The 13,000-nt window shown below is 41.6% G+C and overlaps 1 protein-coding gene and 1 long non-coding RNA gene across 2 annotated transcripts in view; one reads left to right on the forward strand and one right to left on the reverse strand.

The window, feature by feature from the left end:
* Positions 1 to 4,889: 4,889 nt before the first annotated feature.
* The window catches only part of LOC144688465 (uncharacterized), a 39,676-nt gene continuing 31,565 nt past the window's right edge, over positions 4,890 to 13,000 (forward strand). The window contains exon 1 of the long non-coding RNA XR_013578420.1: positions 4,890 to 5,002. This is a non-coding gene — a long non-coding RNA (uncharacterized LOC144688465). The remainder of the gene's footprint in view (positions 5,003 to 13,000) is intronic.
* LOC144688464 (CDK5 and ABL1 enzyme substrate 2-like) overlaps positions 7,363 to 13,000 on the reverse strand; it is a 46,567-nt gene continuing 40,929 nt past the window's right edge. The window contains exons 8-9 of the mRNA XM_078555053.1: positions 12,159 to 12,363; positions 7,363 to 9,873 (exon numbers count right to left, since the gene is read on the reverse strand). Of these exons, the coding sequence (XP_078411179.1) occupies positions 9,733 to 9,873; positions 12,159 to 12,363 (346 nt within the window). The 3' untranslated portion in view covers positions 7,363 to 9,732. The remainder of the gene's footprint in view (positions 9,874 to 12,158; positions 12,364 to 13,000) is intronic.

Below are 13,000 nucleotides of genomic sequence, written 5' to 3' on the forward strand. Positions count from 1 at the left end.
ACTCTGGTTAAGAGTCGTTTCAGTACTGTGGCGGGGGCAGAAACTTGCTTGGGGGGATTCAAAGATGGAGTTCCAGGGAAGGTGAGAATGGACTTGGGAAGTGACAATGCATTCAAGGACTTTGGAGAGGACAGAGAGGCCAAGGATTTCTTTTGAGGAGAGGGTGATGGTGGCAGTTTAGTGTGGATCGGGGCAAGGGAGCATGAGTTGGGCCTCATGGACAAGGTAAACTTGGAAAGGGCATGATGGGAGATAGGAAGGCAACAAGAAAAATGCGTGAATTCAGGGTTAGGGCAGGATCTTTAGGGGAAGTTTGGCCTGGTGGAGTAGTGGAAGGGAGGGAAGCAACAGAGAAAGCTGATTGGAACGTCTCGATCTTAGCATCAAAGAAGTCCATGAGCTCCTTGAAGTTGTTATTGGAGGTGAGGATACAAGGGAGGGATTTAAGAAGACAGTTGGTAGTAAGGAAAAGACGACAGGGTTATCTTTACATTACAGGATGATCCTGGAATAGTGAGCAGTTTTAGGAGGCACGAGCAGGCCCCGCTAGTGTTTTGTGTGGTCCAGCCAGATCCAGTGGTGAATAGCTAAACCAGATGTTCACCAATTCTTTTCAGTCTGCATCCCTTATTCAAGGGAGTAGAAATGAGACTGTACCAGGGGAAATAGCCAGGTGAGAGGGGATAATGGTTTTACCAGGGTCCAGAACATAAAAGGTGAGCAAATCAGCCGCTGCAGAAAGGTTGCAGCAAACGTAGGGCTAAAGGCTATACAGTTGGGATTTTGAAAATGAAGTGGTAAGCGAATTGAGGGACAGTTTCTTTTTTCCAGGGATAGATACAGGAGGTAGGGTTGGGGCTTGGAAGGGGGTTGTGGGTGGTGAGTGGTACAAGGAAATGATCAGAGATGGCCGTATCATTAACTGATACGATGGGACTGGCAAGGCCCACATATGATGGCAAGATCGAGGAAGTGGCCGTTACTGTGGATTGGGGAATTTACATGGGAAAGATTTAGGGAGGGTAAGAGGGCAGTGAATGCAGTGGGAAGCAAACATGATGAGTTGAGATGGAGGCTGAAATCACCAAGGATGAGAAGTTGTTCATTGCAAAATCTGAGGGAGGAAAACAATCAAGATATCTTCATGAGAAAACTCTATTGTACACAGGAGGGCGATAGAGAATGAGGATTTGGAATGAGATGTAAGAGGGAAGGAACAAAGTGAGATGCTCAAAGGAGGAGAAAGTGCCAGAAGAGACGGATCAATGTGCAATCTGGTGATAAGTGCCACACCACCACTACAAATGTTTTGGCAGAGCAAATGGTGAAAGATATAACCAGGCAGAAGGCTTCATTAAGGGAAAATTGTCATCACTCCCCCAGCCAGGTTTTTGTTAAGCGGATGATGTCAATGCAATCATCCACAATAATTTCATGGATGGCAAACAGTTTGCCCACAAGAAAACAGACATTCTGCAAGGAGATGTGGTGACAGCTGATCAATTGGCAGAGCCCACAGGGTCAGTAGTGAGCCGGACTGGAGGAGATTGACAATATTAGTCCCCAGTGGGTACACTGGGTGGAAAGGTCTGCGGGGTTGCTGTTCATAACGACCCAGCTTGAGTGCTTGGGTGAACCCTGGAGGATGCCATGAAAGGCACAGGGGAAGCTGTAGGCTTATCTAAGGAGGAGTCAAGCGTGGAACGCTAAGAGAGTACAGGAGTACTGAGAGGTTAGGGTAGGGAATTGGGAGGGCAGAGTACCTGAGAGTGGAGAAGTGAAAGGAAGCATGATGGTAGAAGAGTCTAGGAAGCATTAGGATAAAAGTTTTTTTAAAAAAGGAGCAAATGTGGAAATAGAGCAATGGGCTCGGAGATGGAGCAACAGCTAAAATGTGCATCCAGTGTAACTCCGGGAAAGCTCAAGTTATATAGGAGAATGTAAACATAAAAACAAATTAAAAATGCAAAAACATCCCATTTAATGTTGAGGGCATGGTTGAAATACAAGTACCTGTTATTTATAAATAAAGAATGCATTTGGAGTGTTTACAACTTGCATTTATGTGACACTTATAACATAACACCCAGTGTTTCAGAAGAGCGCCATCAGGCTAAATTTGATAGCAAACCAGAAAAGGGAGATTTAGGACAGGCAATCAAAAACATGGTCTTAGAGGTAGGTTTTTAAGGAGCATCAATGGCTGAAGGCATGGACACCAATGATCGTGTGAAGGAATTGGAAGATATCTAGTGAACAGACAGGAGAAAGGAAGAGTTCTCAAAAAGATTGTAGGGCTGGAGGCTACTGAGGTGGGGGAGGGAGACGGAGAAACGTTTGAACTCAAATACAAGAATTTTAAAATCAAACGCTGGTCCAGGAAAGCAAATGCTCTGATGATAGATGAACAGGACTTGGTGAAAATTAGGATACAGGCAGCAGAGTTATGGTTGAACTGGGAGTCTGGAGAGCACTGGAACGGTGGATTCTAAGGTTAGTAAAAAACACGAGGATTTCAGCAGATGGGTGGAGACAGATGCAGAGATGGGGAATATTGGAGAGGTAGAAGTAGGCTATTTGGTCAGGGTCAAATGTACTCTGAACAGTTTTCAGCTGGGACCAAAGACAATGGCTTTTGGTCTCTTCCACATTTATTTGGCAGTTCTGGTTCATGCAGGACTGTATATGGGGCAGCAGTCTGACACAGCGAGATGCTTGTAGCAGTTGAGAGATATTTGAGGTATAGCTGCGCGTCTTCAGCGTACACTTGCATTGGATTTTCAAATGGCGTTGCTGTGGACAGCATTTGGGTGAGAAACAGGACAATGCACAAGGATGGATCCTCAGGGAACTCCAGGGGTGATGGCACAAGGTAGGAAATTCTCTGGCTTTTGGATAGGCAAGAGTGGTACCATGCAAGGGCAGCTCAACAACAGAGGTGGTGTTGAAAGAGCCTGGTGTGGTCAGTGACAAATGCATGCAGGCAGGTCAAGAAGGATGAGGAGGGATGGTGTACAGGATCACAGTAACCTGGGACATTTGTTTGTGACTTTGAGTACAGCTGTTTCAGTGCTGACAGTTTAAATGCAGCCATGTATTTCAACTGCCATTATAGCAATCCCATTCACCTGTCAAAAATGTAAAACTAAAATGATTTCTTCCCCAGTGTAAATTTCAGATTGAGCAGGTAGCAACCTGAATTGGTTTCTCAACCAGCACAAGAAGCATTAACTAGCTTCTCAAGGCAAAGTCAGAAAAAGAAATAATATTTCAAAACAAAGCCCAGCCCCTCTAATTCAGGGAGTAAGTTTGACTAAAACTACATTCGAAAATGAAAAAGTTGGAACTTAAAAAAATCACATCTCAATTTCTGTTTTTGCACAAAAAAAGGTTCAGTAAAAAGAAATGTGAGGATAATTGGAAGAAGAATTGCTCAGCTCATTGAGATGGTAATGAAACCTCTGCCGTAGTAGCACAATCCAAACTCTCAAGTCTTTGGCATGAAGTTCACAGAGCTGGAGCTGGGATGTCATGACCAGTGCTCCTTTAACACCTTTTAGAGTGAATAGAAATCAATTGTAAAACAATTACACAGCACAGGAGGGGGCTGTCATGCCCATGCCAACTCTTTACAAGAGCAATTTAGTTAGCCCACTCCCTCACACTTTCCCTTCAGGTGCTTATCCAATTCCCTTTCGAAAACCACAATTGATCCTGCCCCCACCACACTCTCAAGCACAGGCAGATGATGGCATAGTAATCCAGATGGTAGGCAAGCAATCCAGAGGTCAAGATTGATGCTCTGGGGTGAAGGGTTAAATCCCACCATGGCAGCTAGTGGAATTTAAGTTCAATTAATGGATCTGGAATATAAAGCTAGTCTCAGTGATGGTGACCATGAAGCTATCATTGACGTTTTGTAAAAATCCATTTGGTTCACTAATGTCCTTTTACAGAAGGAAATCTGCCATTCCTACCTAGTCCGGCTTTCATGTGACTCCAGGCCCACAGCAATGTAGTTGCCTCTTAACTGCCCTCTGCAATGGCCTAACAAGCCTCTAAATTCAAGGACAATTAGGGATGGCCAACAAATGCTGGCCTTGTCAGTGACACCCACATCCCAAGAATAGAGGCAAAAAAAGTGCAATCCAGATTCTAACTACTCATTGCATTAAAAAAAATCACGTTGCCAACTGTTCTTTTACCAATTACCTTAAATGTGTGCCCTCTGGTTCTCGATCCATCCAATAATGGGCATTTTCTCCCCACCTACACTATCCAAACCCTTCACGATCTTGAACACCTCTATCAAATCTCCTCTCAGCCTTTCCTTCCCTAAGAACAACCCCAGTTTCTCCAAATCCATCCTTGTAACTAGAGTCCCTCATTCCTGGGACCATTCTCATATTTTTTTCTGAACCCTTCTAACCCCGGAATGTGGGGTTGCCTGGAGTTTATGGGGCGGTTGACGAAAAGCTATTTATAGGTTCCTCATGGCCGATTAACCCCCCTCCAGCCCCGGCTCAGAGCCTGCGGCCCACTCGCCCCACACACGCGGCCGCTCTTTCATCCACTTTCCTTTCCCATCTCAAGCGGCCTCGCCGAGCCCGGGAGCACTATCCCGCCCGGCCAAAGGGGCGAGCCGCACGGGACCGTTAGACCAGGCCGGGCCCCTTCAAACGCCCTTTCCACCCCCATCCGCCAAGCCCCCGGTCGGACTTACCCTGCACTCAGAATGGCGGCCGCCGAAAAGAGAGAGAGCCGGAAGCGGAAGTGCGGCCAAAGCTATCCGGGGAGGGGGAGGGGTGTGGCCACGACTTCCGAGTGAGCCCCAATCTTTACCCCGCCCCCTGGTGCGCTGCGCACGCACTGAGGGGCAGCGCCTATTCTGCGGGGCAAAGAGAAGGCTGCAGCTGAAACCCTCTCTCCAGCTTAAGAACATGAACAAAAATGAGAAGCTATTCGAAGCTCACAGCTCTCCTAGCATCTCATTGTATTAGGAGTAAGTCCAATCGTTTTGCATGCTTTCTGCTCATTTCTACCTTTCTGCACTTTGAAATGACATTTAAATCTCACTGAACGGAAAGACACTTGTTTTTAGAATTGTGTAAGTGCATAGATCTGTGCAAACATGTCAAACGTAAATAAATAACTTAAAAATAAACGTCAATCTATTTAAACACATTTGTTCCAAATCGCCTTTTGAACATAAACTTCTCTCCTACAATTTTCATGCCCTTAACCATTTCACTAAGTTGTGCATCTCTACTCAAATTAGATTGTTCCTCGTGACCCATTTGTACACTTTTGGGCAGAGGACAACATTGAAACTAATGCGTCAGTAATGTTCTGAAAGGACGCAACAAAATTACATTCCTGTTAAGAAAATGCCATAGCAGTAATATACGGGAGAACATGACCTGCGAGAGATGAATAACACTCTGCTCTTCTGCTCAGCACATCATAAATTATGGCAAGGCACCCAGATTGTGTGACATTCCTCCACCAAAATAACCCCACTTAAAATTCAATGGCAATTTCCAACTTAGACACCACTGCTGAAGGCAATGATGCGTGCTGCGTTGCAGTCGAAGGACTTTATGTCTTGGCTAACTGACAATTCCTACGTGAGTACGGATAATGCTTTTGGAATGGTTTTTGTCTCAAAGCAAAGCTGTCTCTCTTAGCATACAGTAAACTAACTCAACCTGTAAAGATAGGTGAGAGAGATAATGCAGCAAGTCAGGAGTGAAAATAAGTTTAACATTTGATATTCAGAAGGATCAACTTGCAAAAAATTAAAAAGGAAAACATGCCTAAATCTCAGCTACAAAGGAGGGAGGAGGGAAAATTGGTAATGTAATATGTTCAGAGGAGCTATAGAGGAAATGTGGAACGAGAACAGAAGCTAAGGCACATAAAAGGGGAAGAAATAAAATTAAGAGCAAGGGAAATTAAGGCAATAAGCAAGTAAAATGCCAGGAACATATAAAGTTGAGTAAGTGTAAAGAAAAACAAATGAAATAGCTGCACAGCAGGGTCACTGCTCAATTCACAAGCACAGCATTCCTCAACATCTTTGGTGCAGGAAAGTTACATCATGATAAACTCAGCAAAATAAATCATCAATGGAGATTATTCTAATAAATCAAACTGCATGCCTCTGGCATCAGTTCACTGTTCTGCCTGCAGCCTAAACACAAGAATTATGAGATTTTAGAAAGGTCTATCAAAACTTGGCAAGAGTGATTGAGATCATGTTTGTGCTGGAATCATCAAAATGGGTGGCAGCTTGCCCCAATATCAGTGTTGAATATTTTAAAGGGGAGGATCTGCATTCTCTGGGATTGGATCTAAAACTTGATCTCCAGCCATAGTGGAAAATTGAGTATTGCTGAGAGAGAGAGAGACGTGCTGTGTCAAAGCTTTTTGTCTTGCACTCATCAGGACAGATGGAAAGAATACCAAATTTCAAAGGGAACAATTTATACTGCATGAAGAAAGGATGCTGATTGGTTGGAAAAAGTGGACTCTGACTGCTCAAGGCATTACCATGGAGAATGCACCAGGGTATAGTTATCCCCCAAGCTTCTGTTTAAATTCACAGGCATTTCAGCTATGACTGGTTGAGGCATTGCCATGGGAATGCACCAGGGAATCATTGATGCTCTTTGTTTAACTGAAAAAGGTGCAATGCCTGGACATATTCTGTTTGCAGAGGACAGGGCTCTGCGTGTGAAAGGTGCGTTCTTCGTGGCAACACCTTGACTAGTCGACCTGCCTTTTTAAAAATTTACACAAAAGCTTGGGGAATAGCTGTTCCCTGGTGCATTCTCCATGGCAACAACTGGAGTCCACTTGCCGACCAATGAGCACCCTTTTCTCATGCAGTATAAATTGCTGTTCCCATTGAAATTTGGTATACTTGTGAATCTGTCCTAATGAGTGCAAGACAAAAAGCTTCAACAGCATCTCTTTTTTCAGCAATAATAAAGTTCTGTACTAGAAAATTGAGTTTTCAGTTTTCCCAAGATTGGCTTCCTTTGTAAGTGCTTTTGCTGGTTTCTGGTATCTGAATGTATACACTTAGTTCAGTTGAGACTAAGAATTGCTATACTTCTATAGCAATACTCAGGAGAAATACTGGTCTCAGTGTTCAACGTATACTTGTCTTCCCAGGAGTAAAGAAAGAACTTGCACCCATATAATGATTTTCATGAGCTCAGGACATCTAATTAAGTTTTTTTAAAGTGTAGTCAAAATATTTTGATTACTAAATCTAATATTCCATAACAGTAGTTTTATTTCAGTTCTGCTCTCAGGAAATCCTCTTCAGGAGCAAGAAAGTGACCAGAGACCTGATTATATTAAAATTGAAAATTTTACTTGAAACTTTGCAGTTGCACTAATACAAAATGAATAAAAATATGCATAAACCTTTATACTACAGAAGCTTTTGAGTCTCTTGACAAAGGCATTTTGTGCAATAAGAGACAGTAGAATCGAGACAGACCATTTAGAATTACCCAAATGTTTCTCGTTTACCTAAAGCAAAACTGAGAAAGACAGACAAGTACCATTACATGAATAATCAGTTTCATTTTTCCATTATATAATAAATAAATGAGCACACTACTTTATAAACCAATTTAATTTGCAGCACCCATGTAGTAAAATAATCCATACTTTCAGTTAACAGTTAAAATAGAAGAACAAATGGGGAATAGAAGAAATGTACAGTCTAAGTCTTTATCTAAAAGCTACAAGATTGGTAGAGGGTGGAAAACTATGGCAGATGGAATTTAATGGAAGCAGTTGAGGGGATATGAGAGTGGAAGAGCAAAGGAATTGAGGTGAACAAGTACACAAAGTTAGTGCAGAAAACATTCAAAGGGCTAATGGAATGTTGATCTTCATCTCAAGTTGGTTGAAATAGATAAGCGATGTTTCAGTTTTACAGGCCCTTGGTAGGATCCCTCCTAGAATACTGCATTGAGCTTCACCACCAAACCTCAGGAAAGGTATACTAACCTCGGAGGATGTATGGTGCAGTTGCATTAGAATGGTACCAGGGTTAAATTACGAAAACAAACCTAGTTTGTAATCCTTTGCAATTAGAAGGGTGATCTAATCAAGGCATTTAAATGATGAAGGAATTGCAGATCAAGAGGGTATAAATTTTAAAATTAGAGCTAGCCATTTGCAAGTGAAACTTTTCACACAGCTTGGAGGAAACCTGGAACTCCTCAGAAGACTGGATGCTGGGTTGTTTCCAAGGCTGAAATGAATGGATTTTTGTTAGGCAAGGAGAATCGAGGGAAATGGAGTAAAGGCATTTAGGAGGAGTTGAGGTACAGCTCAGCCACGATCTCATGGAATAGCTGAATAGGCTTGTGGTTGAATGGTCTACTTCTGTTTCTATTAAAAGACAAATACAAATGAACAAATAGCCAATGAAAATAGTACAGAAATTGTATGGTATTGTGCTCTTTTCACAGTTTTTAAAAGTTGCTGACTGATCCATAGTTCATTAAATGGTGGCATTATATGTGAGCATCATAATTTGCTCACTGTTGGTTCTACTACCAATACCTGAAGTGGCTTCACATTGTGAAGCAGTTACAAAAGAATGTAGACACAAATAAAAAATACTGCCAATGCTGAAAATTGGAAACAATCAGAAAATGCTGAAACAGTCAGCAGGTCAGGTATGGAGAGAAGAAGATACAGTTAACATTTCAAGGCAATGGTTCCGACAAAAGGTCACCAATCTGCAACATCAACCCTATCTTCCTTTTTCCACAGATGCTACCTGATCTATAAGTGCTTTTTCTTACAAAAAAAAGTCTCTGGGAAGACAAAGGTAAGTCAAATTTTAAAGCTGAATGTAAACTTTTTTTTAAAAAAAGGACAACACATTTAACATTTAAATATCAAATAGTTGCCGAAGCTGGCATTACTTTGTTTAAAGAGGAAAACTAAAAGCTGGATTACAACATTACTTCTCAACATACACTTAAAGACTTTTATTACAGATTGTAGTATTTGCTAACCACCTCATTGATAAAGGTTAAGAATTTCACAATAGAAGATCTAAAAAGGGAGCTGAGTTGGTTTAGACAGTTTTCATTTTACAAACAAAATGATTGAAATAAACATTTTCACTGAAGACTGCACACATTTAACATACTATGCACAATGAAAAACAGAAAATTCAAAATAGATTAAATATTGACCACATAGCACTATAAACGTGCTTAATTTGAATCTCTAACATAGAGTGGTGACTTATGTGCAACTAACAGCAGAGTCAGTTTTACAACTACGGTAGGACAATGCTTGGAAGAACAGATAGTGTAGAACGTGATATCACAGCAACGATAAGTCACCATGTAGGAAAGTGCTGTTGCCCAGTACTGAATTTTTGGTAATAGTTATTACTATAATTTGCCATTGGACACATGACAGGCCATCACCCAAACATATCCCTTTACAAGATTCATCCAATTTTGAATAAAGGTGCTTTAATTTTTTTTAAAACAGAAAAACTGACACGAATCAGTTTTTAAAAAATTGGACAAATCTGTGATATTATTTAGCACTGTAGAAGTTACTTTGTTACAGTATTTCCTGTGCTAACAGAAAAAATAAATTCAACTGCTGCAGCATTTTAGGGAAGAACTGCTTGCTTCTCGTAAGTGCCCATCATTTTCAGTAGGAATGTAATTGCATCTAGGATTGCTGGACAAGGCGTCTGTAGTGAGGTAACACTTTTTTCTCAGGAAGGTAAAGGCCAAACTCTAAAGCCACAAGCGTGGTGAACTCAAACGAAACCAGCTCTTTTGAGTTCAATCTTAATCGCTCTTCCAATTTCTGTGTACAAGGATTAAAAAAAGGTAATTAAAAACTGCTGTAAAAATGAAGCATACTTATACCATAGATCAAAAACAGTTGTTTTGTTAAAAGAGACTGAGTTCTTAACATTTGCAGGATTGACAAATATGCATTAACAAATTTACAAATGCATCAAAATGTTGAAACATTAAACTGAATCAGAACATCTGACCAGACAAGGTCAGGAGGTGCAGAAAAATCAGAGCCAACTAGAAGTACTAATATTGCACAGGTTTCAGCAAGGTCACTGTTTCTGATGACTATAAAAACAAAAACACTAGAGCCCTATTGGGATTTATGGTTTCTGGTGTGTATTTAAGAAATTTTTATTTGTGCTTCCAATTATATATGGTTTAAAAAAAAATCAGCAAAGTTGATTAACCCTTAGGGACACTTTAGCAATCCATGTTCAAATGCAGCAAGACCTGGACAACATCCAGGCTTGGGCTGACACGTGGCAAGTAACATTCACGCCACACAGGTGCTAGGTAATGACCATCTCAAACAAGAGAGAATCTAACTATCACCCCTTGACATTCAATGGCATTACCATTGCTGAATCCTACTAGTGTGGGGGGGGGGGGGGGGGTTACCCTTGACCATAAACGGAACTGGACTAGCTATATAAATACTGTGGCTACAAGAGCAGGTCTGAGGCTAGGAATCCTGCAGTGAGGAAATCATCTCCTGGCCCCCCCAAAGCCTGTCCACAATCTACAAGGCCAAGTCAGGAGTGTGATGGAATACTCTCCACTTGCCTGGATGAGTGTAGCTCCAACAACACTCAGGAAGCTTGACACCATCCAGAACAAAGTAGCCCACTTGATTGGCAACCCATCCACAAACATTCACTCTCTCCACCACCAACAAACAGTAGCAGCAATGTGGACCCATCCACAAGATGCACTGCAGAAACTCACCAAGCCTCCTTAGGTAGCACCTTCTATATTCACGACAGCTCCCGTCTAGAAGGACAAGGGCAGCAGATACATGGGAACACCACCATCTGGAAGTTCCCCTCCAAACCACCCACCATCCTGACTTGGGAAATATTTTGCCGTTCCTTGACTGTCACTGGGTCAAAATCCTGATCTCCCTTCCTAACAGCACTGTGGGTGTACCTACACCACGTGCACTGCAGCGTTTCAAGAAGGCAGCTCACCACCACCTTCTCAAGGGCAATTAGGGATGGGCAGTAAATGGTGACCTGGTCAGTGACGCCCACATCCCGCAAATAATTTTAAAAAATCCTTAGGTTAACCCTTAGGAACCCTTCATACAGCCATATATCGCATCATCCAGTACAGCAAGCACTGCATTTAAGAGGACTTTAGGCCAGAGTCAGGATGGGATCAATTGTCAGATGTCCTCATTAATTGAGAGTTACACTGAAGCTCACATTGATATGGTGTTAATACTATGTTCATACTGGTTTTACGTTGGTGTTGGAGACTAAAGCACCAAAATATTGCTAGAAATATTCAAGTAATAAATTACAAGCATACGCAAGTTTTATGTATATCTAGACAACTATAACAATTTTTCAAAAACTTTTTTTTACAAAATTGATTGCTAAAGTCAGAGTCATATGGCAGAGGAGGCGGAAATTTGGCCCATCGAATCTATTCCGGCACTTCGTAGAGCAATCCAGTCAATCCCACTCCCCTGCCTAATCCCCTAAATTTACTTCCTTCAAGTGCCCATCCAATTTGCTTATGAAATCATTGATTGCTTCCACTTCCACCACCCCTGTGGGCAGCAAGTTCCAGGTCATTACCACTCGCTGCATAAAAAGGTTCACATTCCGCCTGGATCTTTTGCCCAAGCCCTTAAAATCTGTACCCCCTAGTCCTGCACCATCAGCTAATGAAAACGATTTTTGCTCGTCTATCTTATCTTGGCCTGTCATAATCCTGTACACCTCTATAAAATCTCCCCTCAATCTCTTTTGCTCCAGTGAGAACTGCCCCAGATTTCCCAACATAATCTTGCAACTAAAATCCCCCCATCCATGGAGCCATTCTATAAATCTCCTCTGTTCCCTCTCAAGGACTCTTGTATCCTTCCTGTAGTGCAGTGACCATAACTCGATGCAATATTCAACTCATCATAACTTCTATTCCTTCAACTAAGCTCAGAATAGTTTTTTTTTGAAATGAGGCATTTTTTCCCCACACAGCTGTTTTTAACTAGTTATTTTTGAAATTTGGATACCATAGCGATGGAGAGAAATTGGTTAGCTTGACACAAAGTATTATACTTACATCAATCAGATGTCTAACTTCGTGCTTCTTGAGATCACTGCTGATTTTGGCTGCTAGCAGTAAGCAGGCACCAGAACAAAGCTTTCTGTTCTGCTTATTGACTTTGCCTTGGAGTACAAGCTTCTCAAAGTAAACAAATGATAAAGCCACAGTACAAGGTTCCAGGTTACACTCTTCTGCCAGGTTCCGCATCTCCCGTTTCAGACTGCAAAGGAAACAGAAAAATGTACTGTAAAACCATTTGGTAACTTTAAATTCATAGTTAACATAAATCAAAATCATTGCACTTTTATTGTCGGTATTCCCTCCCAAGACACTGTTACACGCCAGTTTGAGTGATGACACATGCAATGTTTTCTGACTTTATAGTAGGCATACCCTTATATTCACATTGAAGTTTATGCAAGTTTCAGCTGAAATTATTGAAGTTGTCCTTGTAGTAATAAGCCACTGAAGACAACAAAATGTACCTCTGCACATTTTAACACCTAGAATTAGCACATTATGGATCAGTAGTGATCAGGAATACTTAAGTGTTTGAACTGGAATAAATTGATGTGGACAACTAGACCCATAAATTAACTACAGTGATCACAAATCTGACGAAACACATCACTGATAATTACCTCAATTACCGGTAGCATAATGGTATTGTCACTGACTAGTATTCCAGAGACCAGAGGGTAATGCTCTGGGGACCCCCACCACAGCAATTGAAATTTGAATTCAATAAAAATTTGGAATTAAAAGTCTGATGAAACCATTGTTGTCATTTAACTGGTCTGGGTATCTGGCCAACATGTGACTCCAGACCCACAGCAATGTGGGTCGACTCTTAAATG

The sequence above is a fragment of the Cetorhinus maximus genome, chromosome 13 (assembly GCF_964194155.1).
Source record: "Cetorhinus maximus chromosome 13, sCetMax3.hap1.1, whole genome shotgun sequence".
Taxonomy (NCBI): Eukaryota; Metazoa; Chordata; class Chondrichthyes; order Lamniformes; family Cetorhinidae; genus Cetorhinus; species Cetorhinus maximus.